Source organism: Tauraco erythrolophus, chromosome 8, assembly GCF_009769465.1.
Source record: "Tauraco erythrolophus isolate bTauEry1 chromosome 8, bTauEry1.pri, whole genome shotgun sequence".
NCBI classification, from domain to species: Eukaryota; Metazoa; Chordata; class Aves; order Musophagiformes; family Musophagidae; genus Tauraco; species Tauraco erythrolophus.
This window is the reverse complement of record NC_141472.1, coordinates 14,535,904-14,555,805: the sequence shown is the minus strand read 5'-3', so window position 1 is coordinate 14,555,805 and position 19,902 is coordinate 14,535,904. Positions and strand designations below refer to the sequence as shown.

General features: G+C 37.9%; 1 protein-coding gene across 1 annotated transcript in view; it reads right to left on the bottom strand.

The window, feature by feature from the left end:
- The window catches only part of BMPR2 (bone morphogenetic protein receptor type 2), a 103,968-nt gene that overhangs the window by 35,334 nt on the left and 48,732 nt on the right, over positions 1-19,902 (bottom strand). Inside the window, exons 2-3 of the mRNA XM_086615881.1 lie at positions 13,267-13,440; positions 11,789-11,968 (exon numbers count right to left, since the gene is read on the bottom strand). Coding sequence (XP_086472007.1) covers positions 11,789-11,968; positions 13,267-13,440 — 354 coding nt within the window. The remainder of the gene's footprint in view (positions 1-11,788; positions 11,969-13,266; positions 13,441-19,902) is intronic.

The window sequence follows — 19,902 nt, the reverse complement described above, 5'->3', positions numbered from 1 at the left end:
CCTTTCAGGAGCTCATGTTGGTGTGAATGTGGGTATTTTTTCCACCTTTGGAGGTTATTTTGTCTGTTTTTTTGTTGAAGATACTAGTTTGGGTTTTGGTTTTTTGTGTGTGTGTGTTATGTGTTGTTTCGGTTTTACTTTATAAAGAGTAAAGCCTCCCATGTTAAAAGGACATATATATAAAAACTGCACTTGTGTTTTATAACATTCGTACTAATTTATTAAGGTTTAAAGTTCTATTTCTGCATCCCACATCATTACTTTTAAAGTGAGTTAATGCTTTAATGGTAGAAACAGAACTATGATCAAGCAACAATGATCTTAGTGGCTCCATATAGACGGCCCAGCTGTCTAGAGCACACATCAGCCATGTATTCCTTCAGATACATGGATTCAGTTTGTGAACAGATTGATAAAACAGGGCTCTGAACCATCACTCAAAGATAAATGAAAATATTTTTATTTTGCATAGGAAAAAAAAACAACAAAAAACCACTCTCACTGCTACAGCTCCAACACTTATACTTCTTGTCCAAGTGTTACAAAAGTGAGAAGTGCTTTTTTACAGGACGCAAGAATACCTTACCCTTGCTCAAAGCATACACAGCTTTGAAGTCAATATGAGTGTCTGGAACAAGGAATTTTTTGCTAGTCTAAAAAAATATTTACAGGCCTGCAAGCTGTTTCTAAATGAGCCTCAGGCCGTCAGTCTAAAGGAAGGCAAAAATCCAGGCCAAAGTCAAAAGCTGTCTAATGTCGTCTACAGATACTTAAGAAACTTTTAGGAAATAACTGGCCTAATGTCAAGAAACATATATGTAATATTTTCTAGGCTCAAACTTTGAAATAAATGCATAAAACTGTAGTGCTGAAACATTGAATCCACCTCAATGAAACCTCAAAGGAATTTAAAAGAACTGGATCACAAACTCCTGTTCCATCTCAACGCTACTTGGTATCGGATGTCTTGGAAAAGGAAGTCCTTTCTCAGACCTCTCAGAAAACATCAAATCTCTCTACCCCAAAACAAGGAAAAAAAAAAAACTAACGCACAGGAAAAAAAAAAAGCTAAGGCAACAGAAAGTCTTCACATTTCCCTCTTTCAATATTTTTCCTTGCTCTTAAGAGACTAAATTTTTAACTTCTCCCCTTTAGACATATTGGTAATATTAAACGTTCTGTCATGAATCAATTTGGTATGAAGTATACTACAAAAATCAACTGAAATAAGGTAAAATTCCTATTAGATTTTAAGACTAATGAATATATTGATTTCTTTCAAATTATCAAATGTGTTACAGGATAAATATCTTAGTATCCCAAAATAAAACATTGATTATCAAAACAGACTTCTGAGAAAGAAACATATGGACTGTCTACATAAATCTGATGACATTCAGCATTTAGGAAGATCCATATCTATTCTGATAGTCAAAGCATAGAAGATAAAAAAAAATTCTGCAGATTTCTAACAGCTGGCATTAGAAGTCAGATTTCGTATCACAAATTCAGTCCTAATGAGAACTGCAACAAGGAAAGTCTCTAACACACAAGAACAGACACAACACTCAGTCTCTCAACTCCAATGCTTAGGTGTTAGTGTCCACAGCAACACAGCACTGTTCATTTTATTTATTAAATACAAAACAGCAAAAATAATAATGAATGGTACACATCAACAACAGCTATTTCAATACATAAGGAAGGAACCAATACATAAGGAACATTCCCAAACCTATCATGGAAAGGGAACAAAACTGAAACGTGACTGGGAAAAGTAATACCACAAAAACTTCAAGGTAAAATGAAAAGACACAAAGACAGACTCAGCACTAGTATAGAGAAGTAGTTAAGGATTGAGCAACTCTACTCTTTATATTTCATTTAAGTCTCCTTATAATATTTTCAGGAATTCCCCTCACCCTAATACGTCCTATTAACAACAGTAAGCTTTCTTGATTATATAACCAACACAAATGTAAATAGACTTTTGGTATCAACTTGAATCTCTGTTTGCTTGAAGGCCTTTCAATAGTATAATTATATTTATGCGAATCTTCATCAAGATTTTAGGGAATATACTTTCATCATCTCCTGGCTGGATAGCAACAATAGGAGTTATTTAGTCTTGGAAGTGACAGCTTTGAAAAAACCTGCAATTGGTATATAATCAGGAGTAACGTGACCAGGAGCAGCACACCAACGCGATGCTTCCCTGTTTGCGTTGGTTCCCCTGGATGCTCTGTGAACTCTTGTTTTCCAAGCACGTGATTTCTGTTGGTCAGAAAGCCAAAAGATCACCTCCGATCTCTGTGACTTTGAAACAGCCCTGACAGCTCAGTTCTTCAGAAATAATGGAGACATCTATAGCCAGGATGACACATGTCAGGAGCTAGATGCCTAGTTACGAAACTTCACATTCAGAATTACAGAGTTAGTCACAGGTTCACAATTCAAACACCTGAGGCACTTACCTGAATTTGCCATTCACTTTATTAATAAAAATTTATTATTTGCAAGGAAAACAAATTTAAAACCCAGATCCCCAGTACCTATCCACACGCAGAGATTTTGTCTGATACGGTGCAGACAAACTACAGCTTCTATCAAGTACAGCTCCTAACCTTTTTTACACTCCCAATAGAAGATGCTCCAATAGCACAGTTGTGAAAACAGTAAAAAGAAATCAAGCCACGTAAAGAACAAGCAATTAGTGCATATATACAAAGATAGGCACAGACAGTCCTGAGTTCAGGCTCTGCCTGCAGCGCCTGCGAGCCAGACCGGACCCGGAGCCCCGCAGCTGGGTGCTGCCCCGCAGCTGGTGCTCCCTGGGGCTGCGGGCAGGCAGCCAGCCCTGCCTCCAGCCGCCACTGCACCACCATCTGCCTGACATCATTCCACCCAGTTTAAACGCTTTGTCTAGAAGTAGTGCAAATGTTCTCAGAAACAACTTATCACCTTGCTAAAAAACCAAAAGCTTTCTTTACCTAGGGCTCCTAAGGTTGCGCTGGATCGAAATACCATGAGTGTTTTACCTCTAGACAGTCTCCTCTCCGAAGCTGTGCTGTACTACAAGGAAAGGAACCAGAAATCAGCACTGGATTTGTAATGGATTTCAGGATCACAATATTTTCCAGATAGAGAGAAAAATTTTACCGGAAAAGGCTCAAAAAGGACCGGTGATTAACGACCAACTCTGAAGAGCCAACATCTTTTAATCATCTGTCTGGGCTTTCAGTCTCTTCTGAGGAGGCTGAGTTCCATTGAGCTGAGCTATGGCGGCAACTCGGGTAAGACTGCAGAGCAGCTGGGCTCACAGGGGGCTATTCTGAGGGCACGTCAAATGCCGAAGAACTTAAAGCTTTCTTTTGAAATTGTATCCGTTCCAAAATAAGGGGGTAAAATGTATTGGATGAAATCATGATAAAGGATCAGATTTTGATCAGCAAGCTTAGCACATAGGACAGAAACAAATGAGGCTAATTGAGAATGTCTAATTAAGGAGAAAGTAAAAGACATGAAAGGTTTTCCATGATCTGAACATTATTCTGCACAGATGAGCTTAATAGCACTGCACAGCCAGTAACAGACCCAATACTAATAAGCGATCTCCTGTTTTGTGCTTAACAGTTCCAGTCCCAAGTCTGCCTCTTACTATGTCAGCAACCAGTGGACAAAGACCCTTCTTACCATCACTGTACTGGGGACAGAACAAAACCAGTGACAGGCTGAGAGTGGGAATTTATTAGTAGTAGCTGGCAGCACAAGCACCTAGGAGTGCTTTATAACTGAACTTTGCAGAGTTCTTGTTGCTTTTAATCTTAACTCCACTCATTTCAACATTATTAAAGAAAATCAGAGTAGAGCCACGCTAAAAATCAAATATGAGGAACATTACTAGGGTAACATCACAGGAGAAAGGAGCCTGATTATACAGAGCAGCATTCTCACCACGCCTGGCAGCTCCAGCCTGCCCAGGGAGATACAGCCATAGCATTTTGAAGCTAATGCTCTCTGTCAGGAGCTTCGGCAGCGGAGAAGCCTGCGCACAGGCACTTCTGCCACTCCTGCTCACTGCAGGAACCCTTTAGCATGACAAGACAGGGAGAAGGGGATACCAACAAAAGCAGTGTGGAAATAAACGTTGAAAAAGCACAGGGGCACAGACAAGTAGAACATTCACAAAACATAAACATAGTAATGACTACAAGGTACAGTATCCTGGCTAATTCAGTCAGTATAGTTTGTTGAGGAGAGTTACCTAACCACATTCATAAGTCTTTAAAGAAGAAATGCTTCCATGGTGGTGTAGTCTTAACTCACTCTGAAGTATTAAGATTTACAGCACCCAGTCTTAAAGTTTTGGGGGTGAGTGGAATAGTTATTAGAAGCCTTTTACTACTGCTATATCAGAAAGCCTGTCAATTTAGAATACCCCCAGAAAACATAGTGGTATGTCCATCTGCCTTCCAGAGAGCTCCTACCTATTTCTGAAATTATTTGGGTTGTTAAATAGCCGTGTAGGATTTGTTCAGAATAATGTTGATATTATATACATTGTACACATGTATTATGTTGCATATTGCAGCAGCTGACTAAAGACATAAAAAGTATAGCATCCATGTCCTCCATTTTGCCTTGAGAGGAGGCAAAACAATTCCTTATCTACTGCCTTTTTTATTTACAGTCCAATTTTCCACTAATGCATTCCGAAAGAGCCCCATTCTTACAAGCCTTATCTACTTTTGCCTTGTGTCTATAAGGCATTCACAATAACGCCCCAACGTGCATGGTCACAACAGGTATCTGCTAATTATGACATTGAATTTATTATACAACAATATGAAAGTCAGACAACACTCAGCATTCTCAGTAAACAGAAAAAATATTTTTACTATATTTGTATTATCCAAAGATACTTGCAGATCTTCAAACTCTCAGAAGTGCCTAAAACATACTAACTATAAGCAACGAAATTTCCAGCAGAGATGTAAATTAGTGCCCCAAGAACTGCACATGAGACAAGAACTGAGTCACCTATTTATAGATAGCACTTAGCTTAAAATGTAAGTTTTCACTATAATTGAAGGTGGCAAAAATCACTAACTATATTTCAGAAAACGGATGTTTCCTTTCTTCGTTCTAGACCTTAAACTCGAATAAAGTATTTGCTGTGTAGTACTAAAAAATGCAGGACACTTCAAAGATGACAAAGATGCAGATCAGACGAATTATATCAAATGAATAAGCTGATAGCTATGTTCGCATCAACTTGGAGAACTGAGATCTCCAAGGACTCTAAAGTAAAATATTTTTAGTCCTCTTCAGCACAGTTACATCTCTAGCACTTCACAAACACACTTACAATGTCAAAATAAAGATAAAATCCCACCTTGCATCCATAAAGCTCGTTTTTAGATTCCCAACAGATTTTTCAAAGAACTTTGCAAAAGTCCTTGTTCTTGGACCGTAACTGGTCATAACACAGTACTAATTCCTGCCGGCACAGCTCTGCAGTTACCTCGTGCAGCTCTCCTATCAAGTGCGCTCCAAATAACAGTTTGACAAGGCAATAGGGAATGTACTCATAAAAAAAACAAGGTGTTTTTTTTTTTTGTAAAAATAATACTTGAACTGTTTCTCCTTTTTCAAATAAACATGTTTTTTTTCTTAGTTTATTTAACACGGTTTTTAGCATTTTGTGGGTTTGGTGCATAACAGAAATCTTAAAACACTTCCAAACATTTCCAAAACATTTCCGTCTCAGTGCAAGTAAAACACTCCAATTTCATTTTCCTGATTAAATGTTTCTGTAAGAGAAAAAATTTACATGTACGGTTTTCTGTCCAAGTAGGCTTTGCCTTCACAGCTAACATTTCATATTCAGACTCCAGTTGCACATCAAAGCTTTACTTTTAAATTCAGTAAAGATCCAAGTTTAATCTCAGGAGACTATGGTGTCTTAGAAGTCAAAACATCAAGTGCTGCTACCAACAATCTTTAAGAGATTCTACTTTTGATATACCCATTTCAATACAAGAATCACTGAAGTTACTCAACAAGCATTACCAGTTATCTTGGGTGACTTGCAAAACCTTCCACTGTTTCTCAGAGAAACTAAGGCTTTCACGTGAATTTCTGGATGACTTTCTATACTAATTGCTTTAATACTTAGTTTGCTCACTGCAACAACTTTCACTTCTACTTTTTCTCTCCTACATTAATCCACAACACTATCCCCTTTGCCTCAGTTGTAACAACATGAAAACCAGCCTTAATTAGCGCACATTTCCAAAATGTTATCACTAAGAATTTGTAACCATGTGCTCCCTGTGTCACAACCCCTTCTGCATTTAAGTAATTTCCTGTAACCAAATAAACAGCAAAACAGAAATAATACAAGAATTTCTTTTAAACAAGCATTAAATTTCAGACAGAAAGGCAACTGAAGGTTCAAGAAAATACACATTTGTCAATAGCTTTGCAAAAATCCGGAGTGTTTCATCATTATGTCAGTATCTTAAAGAATTATTCCCAAGAAAAACTCACTTTTTGTTGTGTCCTCCCCACCCCCCCCCTCTATTAGCTGCTCCACATATAATCTCTTTTAACAGAGATACAAATTTAGAAATCTCCATGCACAATCATCTGTATCTCCTTTGGCAGTTCAGCATCTTCGTTTTCTACAGCACTCTAAAGTAACTTCCTGGGAGGCATGGTATTGTCCTCTTGCACCAAATACTTAGCTGTCTCAAAGTAAACTCTTTTTTTTCTTTAAAGAGATGTTAAGGCCCTTAATTACTGCCTTAATATTTCCTCCTCTGCCTTATAATATAATGAAGGTACATTAACGACATACAATGCCATATTTTCACTACAGGGAAGATGTGCCTGACTGACAACCTGTGTTTTCAAGGGTGCAAGTTTTAATTCTTGTGTGGATCAGTCCCACTTCCATCTTTCAAGACAGAAGATCTGCCATCCTGCAAAGGTTTGTAACTTCCCCTTTGCTATACATCCAAACCACCTGAAAAAAAAGTATGGGAAAATGCTTATTTACAGAGCATTGTGGATTAGGCAGACTGGAAATGAAAGACCAGTTCAAACACTGGGTATGAATTTAGAGCTAATCAGGTACTGCACGCAGAACCCAGCTGAAGTAAATGAGTTTCAGTTATAAATTAATATCAGATGCTGCTCTCCAGAAAAAAAGCTGTTCAAGATAATAACTGAGTGTGAGCAGGGTTACAACTACCCAAAATTAGCCTGATATAATTCCACTTCAGTGGGAGTTAGATTGGGCCACAGCAACATGAGTTTAACTGCTGCCTCAAAAGCAATAGTTAAATGAAAACTGCCTATTACTTCCTTAATTAACCTGACCCAGCCACACACATTAATAGTTACTTTTTTTTTTTTTGTAATGGTAGCTTTCCTTTAAGTTTCCACAGAATTCTGTGAGCACTTAAAGACATACTTCTATACATGTATTTTATATACATAGCAAGAAGGCTGGCAAAGAAAGGCCAAGATGATATACTGGAAAGATAAACCGGTCTATCAGTGTTTTAGAATAAAGAAATACCAACTTCCTTCACTGTGTGAGGCAGTTTCTTTATATTCGAATTTTGGTGCTCTTATTCAATGTAAGTTTTTAAAGTCAATAGAAGTTTCTAAATCCTCTAAAAATTGCAGCCACCATTTGTTGCTATGAGGAGAAAATCCTACATCATTTCAACAATAATATGTACCACTAATGCTCAACTGTTGCTGCCAGGGATTTTTTCCATATATCATGCAAATACATCACCTGTCATACAAAAATATATTCTTAACACTCAGTTGCTGTAAGGTTATTTTATTTGCGGTGCCAGGAATGCAGCCTTGAGGAAAAAAACAAAATTAAAAATGGCTTTGTTGCTTTCATCTCGATGTTATTTTAACGAGAATGCTTCATTACAGCAATACATCTATGACCAACGAGGGAGATCATTTACCTCTTTGGCTACTTAAATTCTATTTAAATGGCCATTATAAATGATTGTAGAACTCATGAATTTGACTTCAAAACAGTCTCAGAATTTAGGAAGTCTCAGAATTTTGTAGACATAAGAGGCAGATATTTAACAAGTCTCAGAATAAATATTTGACAAAGTCAATAGAGTACACACATATCTCTGAACATTTACCCAGGAAGCCACAGTTGGCCCTTTTTAGGTCAGTTAAGGGGTACATACACATACTGGCTAAGTTAAGATGGAATTTTTTTTTCTTTTTTTTTTGAAAATAGAAGATGGAAGAATAATGCATCTATCCATGAGTAATTTAGCAAAGCATAAGAAAGTATATTCTTCCCAAAAAGTGCAAGCTTAGGTTGAAGATGAGAGTTCGTTTTTTAACTTCGGCATTTCAGTAGCTCCAAATTCCACAGGCAAATCTTCATATCTGAAATAAACACCATTCCCCAACTTCTACTTCTCCTGGCATCAGCAAACAGCTACCTGAATCTTTGCAATTTTAATACCTCCAGACCGTGGGCTCTAGACTACACCCTACAGCATTTGCAAAATTCTAGCTGGAGGGACTAACAAACAACAACTACTCAAATCTGCCTGGATTATCTTTAAGATAGAAGAGAAGAATATTATGACTACTCAGATGTATGATTGTTTTAAATTACCAGCTGCACATTAAAAAGCAGTAAGGATTAAATTTTAGGCTTCGAGAACCTGTTTGTCCTTAATCTTATTTTTCATTTTTATGAAAGTTTTGTTACAAGATAAGATGGATTTCTAATATTTATGTCCTGACCAAACTTGAGCTTAAAAAAAAGTATTCCATTCCACACGTTTTGACATCCTATAAGACAACATAAGAGAAGATTTGCTATATTTTATTACAACTATAATTTGTTAGATATAACATGTATTAAGATCTTAATTAACTAACTTTTAGTCTTCTTGAATCATTTATAGTGTAGCTACATCTTTCAGTACACCACTGTTAACTGTCCTGCAAAAAATTGCAATCACAAGATGGTATAGTTTTTTTTATTCCTCCATTATTTTTCTAGATGGATTTAGCTCAAGAGCCTAATAGTATTCTGCTGTTGTCACAGATCCTTCATATATTTGCAAGGAAATATTTAAAACACCACCTACAATATTCCTTAACAATGAAGTTTTAAATTGACTAGGTTCATCAGCAGTGTTTTCAGATTCTGTTAGTTTTTAAACTGTTACTCCAGAAACTTTTTATTCTGGGTGATTTTACTGGAAACCAGCAGAAAAACATTTACAAATACTTAGTCAACTATTGGCTGGATGCACCAGGCTTCACATAATTAACCATACAGGAGTCGCATCTGCTTTGAAATTTACAGGACCATAAATACAGTTCTAGGAGGCCACATACCTTACTTTCTGTCATTCAAGACCTATTCAATGTACAACATTTTTAATGCCTGATCAAAAATAAAGATGAAACGGCGCTCTTACAGTTCATGGGCTATACTGAAATAATCTTCTGCAGAAGATCTCCCATATAACTGTGACCTGTTCAATTTAATAATCTAAAAGGTATTGTAATATAGATTGCCACAGCCTGTGTAGCTAAACTTACTCATGTCCTTAAAGCATTCTGACAACTTTAATAGAAAAGCTGGAAGAATGCCCAAGCCAGGTATCTAGAAGGTAATTCAAAGCTTCCCAACAATTCCATAAAAATTGAACTTTGCCAAAGCAAGAATTCTCTCCTCAATGTTGAGGTGGCAAAACAAAATCTTACAGCACCAAAATGGGCTCTAGAAGGGGTCAAGAGGGCTAAGAAACGGACCGTGGATACTCCAGTGCCTGGAACGGGTGTCAGTAATGTTGCAGGAGTCTGTGTGCCGTAGCCTTCCTCCTTTTTTCACCCTTCCAGCTTCCTAGAACCACAGTGCTGTGGGTGTATGGGATTTACACTGCCAGGAGCAGCTCCAACTCTGCCGCATGCAGTAGTACTAGAGCTTTACAAATAAAACACCAAAGTGGCAAATGTGGCCATCCTTGCTGCTGGAATGGCCAATCTCCATCTCTTAACCTAGTCAAAGCAGACAGACAACTGTGCTAGGCAGCAACCTACTTTGCTTATGCCTAAAGCCAAATTTGCCTATTATGAAAATGGAAGGTGACACAATATCACAAAACAGTTTGAGTCAGTAGAAATGTACGCTGCAACACTCAATTACAGCTGGGTGAACTAAGGACTGTGTTACAAATTTCATTCCCATACACACACACTTTACAAGTCAGGCTAGATCTTTCAGCACTAAAAATTCCACTTAAAAATTACGTGAAGATCTTATAGTCCAATAACTGAACTAATTCAGCTTGTAATTTCTACCTTTAGAGAAGCATGAGCACAAGTAATTTTGTAAGAACCTTGTCTTCCTATTTTGGGCAGATAGGAAGGGACAAGGAATTATCTTTATACCTTTTTTCCCTCCTGTCTAAACCCCCTGCACAGCCCTAACTCCAGTCACATTTGGGAAGCCCAATCAGATTACTATTACCAGGGTCAAGCAGAGTCTCTTCTGCACTGCACAGTGCTGAGCTCAGACACTCATGCCAAACGGTGATTGTTTACTGGTTCTACAAATAGTATTATCAGCCAAAAGGCACCAAGTCTTACCAACTCTCTTTACTCATTTATACTGTACATACTTTCTCTGTAAAAGGTTGCTTTTTTTAACATGCAAAGCCCTCACTGTGACAAAAATTGCTTACAAAGACTCCATCCTACAGCTACTTTTGAAAGCATCAGTATCTTCAGAGTTTAGGAATTATATTATTTGAATTAACTTAAACACAAACTATTCTTTTTTTCATTCTAGAGCTGTAAATACTATCCAATTAAAGACATTTCATTTCACAAAACACTTTTCATTTATAAAGAACTCTCAACATACAGAAACAGTTGTACTTCCATTTACATACCTGCCTCTATTCAATCTCACTTCCACAATTTTTATTTAGAAAAGGCTATCCAAATGAATCGATTAGGTCACAACTCAGCTTCTTTACAGGTCCTTAATTCTTGGAACACAGCACAACAAGTGTGTCTGCTAGTCATGATCTTGCTTCTGTAATAGGAGGCTAAGGGGTCTGACCCCATGATTTGGATTCATATGTTATGTTGATTTTATAATAAATAACAGAAGATCTAATCTGGAAGAAAACTACGTTGCTCCAACTGCTACTCTTTGAATGTTATGCCAAAGTTAATCCCTACCAGAGATATGCAAAAGAAAGAGGTCAGATTTCAAAGCACTGTAAAACTGTTGGGAGAGAATCTCAACAGCCTGATGTAAGAGCGGTTCTACCGCTCAAAGCTATCTGTGAACCATGACTGAATGGAAGGCCAGACTTTTCAAAGGTACCATAATGTTAATGAACTTACTGGCCTGTTTTTAACAACAGTCTGAATATCCCCACAGGCTGCTGAAGTTGGGCATCCAAATACCAAAGCACCCCAAGATGAGAGACCATTTTGGAAAATGTAATCCGCATTAAGCAGTTGCCTATACAAACAATTCTCTTGTAAGCCTTTAACTCGGTCTTCGCAGAGCACTGTGGAATATATAAACATGATAAACTTCATACGGAAAAGCTCTGTTCTGTTTGCTGTTTCTGTTGCACATAAATAGAAAGGTCGCAGGCTTCGTGTTTCAAAGTACCATGAAAGAAGGATCTCTCTCTAAATTATTTAAACCATGAAATGACAGAGTTGAAAACATCTGACTTACTGTATGGTGTTGTATCAGTAGGGTCAGGAGGCGGAAAATTTTCTGTGAAGTTGACATTACACAAGTCCGTACTACAGCAGCAGAAGCGGTAGGTTCCATTCTGAATCAAGGAAGGGGTGGTTGTAACTATACACTCCTCAAAGTGACACTCTTGTGGGTCTCCTATATGAGACCAGCAACCTGTAAAAAGAGGCAAATGAATTCTTTTTAAAAGGAGGCATAAAATTAATTCTATTGCATGGACAATTAAACACACCTATAGAAATCTATACATTACCTAATTAAATGTTACAGAGTGGGGTGGAAAATCATAATTTGCTTGTCTGTCTTCACTACCACCTTTTAAACCAAATCAGAATTTCTTTCAGAATTTATCACAGCCAAGGAGAAGAAATACAGCCAATGATGAAGGCCAACATGAGAGGTGTCCAGCTGTCAATCTCAATACAACAAAACCTGAATTCTTGAGCATTCTAAGCAGAAGTATGCTATTCCCCTTTTGTCTGATAGATACCACAGACAACATTACCACCCTCTGGTCCACAGGCTAGATGAAACTGTGATCTAGTCCTCTCCTTAGAGCTAGGCCACAAGGCTGCATCTATAGTTTGGTGCTTCTTGCGTAATTTCTAAAAATTCTGTCCTTCCTCATTGTCGGCATCACTGGACTCTTCTACAGGATCACAACTTTTTTCTTGGTTAATGCAGGCCCTTTCTCCCTGCAGCAACTGTTCCTTCCCAAGTATGCTTAATGGCAGTTAAACGTCGTTTATGCACAAATGCCTGGAAAGGAAAGAGGCAGCTTTAGGGCTGCGGTGAGCAGTCAGACTGCTTCTCTCAGCAGATTACCAGATTAAACATGAAACAATAACATTGTGTACAACTGCACAGGATGTTTGTAAATAGCAGTTTTCATTCAACCTTATACCACACTCGCTTGTATCCAAGTAACAAAGGGCAGAGTCCCTGAGAACGGTAACCAAAACACGTCTGCAGCACCTGCAAGACCCTCCAGCCGCCGCTACCATTGCTCTCCTCGCAGAATAGCAGCGAACTGACAGTTAGTGATATGAGTGTTTCGTGCTATAGCTGCAATTTCCTTTGTAAACAAATATCCAACCGATACGAATATACATTTTTACTTAATGAGACACTTATTTTCAAATTTAGCGTTACATCAATACATATACTGAGATAGATTCAAGCAAGCCATCTTCCTCTGGACATCCTCAGTAACAAGCGACTTGAGTGTTTTTTCCTTCAACTTTGATCTCTGGTCTCTTTTAGAATTAGTTTATTTCAAACAAACTTTCTATTCATCTTTAAAATTGCTAAATGAGAAGTTTAAAATTATGCATGTTTACAATGCACAAACAAAATGTCTAGCTTTGCAGCTGTGCATCTTTGTATCGGTTGGCTAGATCACAAAAAAGGGAAGAGTTGCACAGTTACCGCATTTACACTGAAACGTTACATACCTTGTTTTACAAGATGTATGTCTCCTTCTCGTGTTTTTTCCCAAAGTCCATAGCAGGTACTACCCTTCATGCACAAAATTGTGCCATTTTCCTGGGAGATTCGGCTCTCACTGATTCCATGGTCCTGCTGGTATGGGTCCTTAAATGCACACAGCCGCTCTTCACTCTGCGCAGCTTTACACGAAGAAAGGAAAATATTTTTTATCAGTGATTTTATGCATAAAATATTAACTTTAAAAAAGGATGATTAAGGTCTTCTGGAAACCTACATTCAAAACCATCCTGAATTACAAGTATCTGTTCTTTAAACTGTACTCCAACAGTCAGAAATAAAAATGAGGTCTATCCTGAAGTTACTTCCATAAAGAGGACAAAAAAACTCCACAGATGTTTCAAAACGGATGTGCGAATGTTTGAGGTTCACAGGTGCAGAGTAAAGATTTCATTGCATAGTCTGCATCACTTATCCTCAAGCATAAGTTACACAACTGTGAGTTGGTTTCTTCAGCAACCGCATGTGTTACTTGTTTCCAGATCCTAAACCAAGATGATCTTGTTCAGACTGCCATCCAACTCAGTGCCTACCTAATTCAGAGGGTTTTTTCCACTCTCTTTCTATTGACTGATCTCTTTTTCTACATGTTATCCAGTCGCTGCACTGACATTTACCTCTTTTTGCTCAGCAACCCTTTGGTTTGGGCTCTTTCACACAACTTCATTAATGACCACCAATGGAAATACTAACAGCACAGTAAAACCCATGCGATTGACCCGCAGTTCTGGGAAACACTGCCTGTAAACAGAAGCAATGCTGTGTGTAAAGTCTCCCTGTAAAATGTCCAGCAGGAACATTTTAAAACATATAGAGGGCAAAAATAATACCTATGATCACCTGAAAAATCTTTGGTTTATTTTTAAAAACAAAACCAAAACCACTTACAAAAAGCATACTAATTTTTACAAGAATATTTGATCAACAAACTTCAAAATTTAATATCCTAAGAACTTAGACATTTTACCCACATTATTACTGCTTTTTTGTTTGTATCACCTCAACGAAAGGACTCAACCATGCTGATATTCATCCGTCATCTTTTCTTTAGGAAGAGAAGAGTAAACACATTCAAACAACAAATTTTTTAGGAAGGTATCAAGTCCAAGAAAAATAAATACTACATTTGTAATAATGTGATATTTAGAAAACTTTCATTCTTTCCTTGAACGATTTTATAAAATATATGGAAAGCTAGGTGGGTAATTACAAGGCACTTAAGTATTATTCAGCAGCAGAGCTCAGCAAATGTCCAAGTGCAGTAAGAGTTTGTACTACGTATCTCAACAACTAGATTTCCTCTAGTTTTTTAACTCCCATGAAAGCACTGGTAGAAAAAAGATGTAAGGTGGAGTAAATTGTTTTTTTTTTAGGAAAATAGATTTTAAACTTAAAATAAAATTATAGCATAGGGTAATTGTAAATTATTAAAGGTACTGTATATGTAAAACATCTCCTGCCTGAGGACTTATTTATTTGATCATTCTGCAGCACTGCCCCAAAGAAGCCATGTTTCAGCAAGGCAGACTTACTGCAAAAATGCTGTTTCATTGTGTCTCCAGCGCAGACTATTGGATAATGGAAAGACAAACCAAGAGAGTCAGATACATGTCTCACTTCTAAAGCTGTTACTATTTATTAAGGAGTCAAAATCCAAAATTCTCTTATGCCAAGACAACCATAAATAGCTGCACCATCCAGAAAAGCAGTCTGTCAGTGACTCCCAGCTTATTCTGTGGCAGCAGAAATTAAACCAGCACAAGTTAGCTTATTTTTTAGCTGTCTGGTAGGGCACGTACAATCAGTTGAGCTGCATGTCAGCTCCTCAGCTGAGGAGACAGGAACTTCTTAAGCCACTGTAATTCAATCACTTGCAGCTCCACATACTCCAATAACCTGGCCAGCAGTTCATGCTACTCACCCACCTCTCTGAATGCTAGTCAGCGTACAACCAACACCTTACATCTGGAACTAGGATTTGAAGCGATAAATACGCTTAACATAAAGCAGTGGCTTCATCTTCAGAAACTCAGTTGTCTAAATTTCATATCTAATTTTTTTTCTTTCTAAATGAGTAGAATTAGTGGAGTTACTGAGGACTAAAAGGTCACACATTAACAGCTAGCATATGCTGCCCCAAGCAGTACTTGCTGGTCGCACGTAGTAGTTTTATTCTCAGGAACAGCTGAGTATGCCAGGCGTGAAGCATCTGTCCTGCATTCTCTGCTCCATGACATGGGACTGGCCAAGAAACACTGTATGAAAGGACAGTATTGCACCGCCTTAAGAGAACCACAGCTGACTAACTTTTTGAAAACTGAAAGGACAAAAAATTATCATGGAACTAAAATTTTCAAGAGAGAATGGGACAGAATTATACAGCCTTGTGAAATAGGACATATCTGCTCCTAGGGACACTGCAAAGGTTTTAAAATCAGTTGCACATGAGTAGCTGAGCGGGACTAAGGTCATCTGAGATGTTGGTTGTTTACGGAATGCCCAAACTGCTGCAAGATAAGTCCTTTCATAATTTGCCTTTATTGTGAAAATTAAATCAAAAAGAACGGAATTTATGAAAAGCCACATAGATTTGGTTTCCTTATCAAAAACTTGTGGCTAAAAAAAACCATGAAGAAATTCAGGAAAGTCCACTGTCATAATACCTCAATAGGTTAAAAAAAAAATAATCTTTTAACCTCTGAACTACTGGAAGAAAAAGAAAAAAACCCTTTTGTTTTTGCTTTCTTCTCGGAAATATAGTTACATGTATCATGGTCGTGTTCCAGTGACACAGACAGCTTTAATTGCCTATTTTTCTTGTCTCTTCACCTTTCCACAAATCTCTTAGGATCAAAGTTGAGAGACAAGAACATGCAGAAGATACCCGAAAAAAAGAGGAGTTGTTAACTATCATGTTAGATGCTGTCCAAACATACGTTATAAAAAGTAACAGATCCTACCAAAGGCTTTTCTGATTTAAATAAATGTATTCCCCTATAAGAATACCTGCACAGAGGAGGAAGGAACAAGCATGAGAAAGTACAACACCCACTGCTAGCAACCTGAGTGTCTATATCAGTTTTCTAGCAAACTAATAAAAATGCAAGTTAACTTGCCACAATTTAATGTCAGTTGATCTCAGTAGGAGACCTCTCCAACAAAAAATAAAGGTTACTCAGCCAACAACTAGAGTTTCCATGCTGACCACTGCACATTCCTGCTTCAATTATAACTTAGAGTCGTACAGCCCCCGTGGGAGCAGTACCCACTGCAACACTCTGCTGACCCCTGCCCCTTTCCTGATGGCATGGAACATCTGGAGAACAGGGGACACATAACAAAAGCTACTTTATTTTTCACTATGGCCTCCGTAGGTTCATTGTTGAAGCTGCAATGCCAAAGAAAATTCGGTAGGACATTCAGATGTTCAGAAACCATCTTGAAGAACAACCGAATAGATGAGCCACTTAGATTTCTTTGCATGATTTTGGCACATTCCTGCTCTAGGAATTTGGCAGTAAGGTTTTCTTCTTTCAGGCAGTGGAAACTAGTCAGCTCTAAAAGCTTTTAATACCGGAATACTTCTAAGTCTAGGCCTTGAAAGCAACCTCCAGCTTAGAAGAGTACACTTTAAACCTTCCCCAAAAGAAATGGAGATACTACTACAGAAGCACACAGAAATGCTGAGGTGGCTGTTCTAAACTTTACCTTGAAATAGGTAATCTTATCCTTCAAGGTAAAATAATGTTGCTCATTTGGATTTACACGTGTGCCTCATGGATGATCTCATGGATGTACGTTTTCAGTCATCACAGGAGCCAACAGCTATGGATGGTGCATTTAGAGCTGAAACGCGTCTACCTGTTTCTTGGGAGCTCTGCACCTGCAAGGCGAAAGGGCAGCCACTACCTATAGAGGCTTAGCTGGAAACAATTCCAAAACTGCTTCCTCCAAAATTCCATCCTTGGAGATATTCAAAACCCATCTGGACATGGCCCTGGGCAACTGGCTCTAGATGACTCTGCCTGAGCAGGGCGTTGGACAAGATGACCTCCATCAGTCCCTTCCAACCTCAACTATTCTGTGATTCTTGCAGGATGCAAGTCTCAATGTACAGCAACCAGACAGAAAAACAATATTTCTCAGCTGAGTTACCTGCTATATTTTGTCTCCAAGGCAGCTGAAATGAGAGAGTAAGACTAGAACTACTGGATTCTCTTGTTTGTCTTCAGTTCAAATAGATCAAAACCCAAGGAAATACCTTAAAGTTAAGATCTTTATTAAACAAGAGCAATTAAACAACTTATTTATCCTATGAAGACAGGTTCTTGAACTGATCCATTTGTTATATCCAGTTCATCTGCTAGCTATGTCAGAAAAACAATGGGCAAAGCCCCTGCAGATGTGCTCACCAGCTATGAAGGACCCATGGACGGTTCACTGTGCAGCACTCCTTTCCATATAGATTTTGCAGACCCAAGATGTACCAGCAGTGTATCCTCAAATCAGCAACATGCAGAAGCCATTTACAGACCAAGCTATTCAGTATATTTGCCCAGACATGAAATGTCCCAGCATACAAATAAAACAAAGACCTAGCACCGAAGCAAGTGGCAGCACAGGTTTCACAGAACATTTGCTGCATGGCTGGAGTCATCTTTCAGAGTCCTGCACTTACTAAAAGAAATCTTGTTGTTTCAACTCTTTCACAGGCCCTTTCAAGCTCTCCATCTCACTACTCCTGCATGAGTTAAGCAGCACAAGAACAACTGCATAAAAATCATTAAAATTGATTTGGACTGCAGTTTCTCTAGAAATGTGAAGTCTATAATAACTCTTTCATCATTAGGTCTAAAGCACAACAAACAGAAAAAAACTGTCAAAGACACATGTATTCCGCCAAAGATTATAAATCTACTGAATCAAATGAGCAACTTCTTTTTTTGGTGAGGGGGTTAGGGTGGACAGCTCTGGAGAGTTCACTGTACTTAAATGCAATTATCTGGTTAAATCAGTAGGTGACAAAAGTGTAATTTGAGAAATATGGAAATTATTAACACAAAAATAAGAAAGTCACATTAAACATTACCTCCAAAACTGGAAAACATCTATTTATTATTTCTTTCAGAATATGTAAGTAGTAAGAGAAGGACTTTTGGTACTTTTATTACCTTTAGAAGGTAAATTTTATAGTAAACTGTATTTGTTCATCACATAGAACTCATTATACACTCAGGTCTTTTCTAATTCACCTTTAATGAAAGGCTATGAGAGAGACTTTGAAACAAACGCACACAGCAACTGAATGCTTACATGTCATACGCCACTGAAAAATCTGAAAACAGGCTGACATTGAAAAGGACAAAAAGCAAAACCTGAATGACAAATTGTGAAGGATGATATAATGAAATGTCTATTCTCCATTCGGCTTAAACTTGTGTACCACACAAACTATGTCAAAAGAATTCAATAAAAATAATAAAATGAACTCAAACTTCTGTTTTCTCATCCAGCAGAGATTTCCAACAAAGACAAGAAGGGAAAGCACCATTCCCTGAAGTTCTACCACAGGAAAAAACAGCGAGAGCAAGACAAACTCTTCACTTCCCTATCATAAACAAGAAAAAACAAAACAAAAAACAAACAAACAGAAAAACCATCACAAAACAAAATGAGCTCTGTTGCTCTCCAGCCCATTTTACATCTATATTTATATAAAACACACTTTACTGCCCAGTTTCATGAATATGCTTAAAACATGAGCAGCACTACAATTGAGTATGGGCGCTTCAAGAAGTAACCTAAGAAACATTAACCATTCCTAGCTTTCTGCTTGGCTGCCATTACTGGTGTGTCTGATCACCACACGCACGTTAACAGACTTAACATCAAGTAGGTTGTGCAACCTTATTGTCATATTCCGAAAGGAGAATGGGGAAATACACTACATTAAATTACTTGCCTGAAATCACAGGGGAACTGGGAACTGCCTGTAGTTCCCAAGTCCATCCTGTGGCTCACTTTCTAGGGGGCATGGAGTTTATGCCCGTGCTACTACGCAGACTCAAGAAACTGCACCAGGGCTTCAGGAGTTTCTTCGGGCATATGGCTCAGGTTTTGATACGATTACAACCTTAGTGTTTATCAGTTCCACTGTCACCAAGTTATTACACGAAAAATACTACATTCATGTTGTCAGTATTTTCTCCCTTTAAACCATACTGTTATTTTCAACCACTCAGCAAGAGAAGTAATTCACACAAATAGGCGAATCCTGGATGTTTGTAGTGGTTCACTACAAAAACAGCCTGAGATATGTTTACTGTTTGAATGTTTGCCTTCATTGCCCACTAAGGATACTTCTGGACAGCAAAGATCAAAAGAAAATTACAAATGCATCTACTGTCTGTGTCAGAAATCTTGTGTGCTATCAATATATGAATCATCTGTACCAGGATGAGTTTAAACAAACATATGCTGTTGTTGCTTTTAATATACTCTTTCACCATCATTTTGTGTTCTAGGAAAACATAATTGCTGAAAACAATTACAACAGAAATATCAAAAGTTACAGGAATCCAACT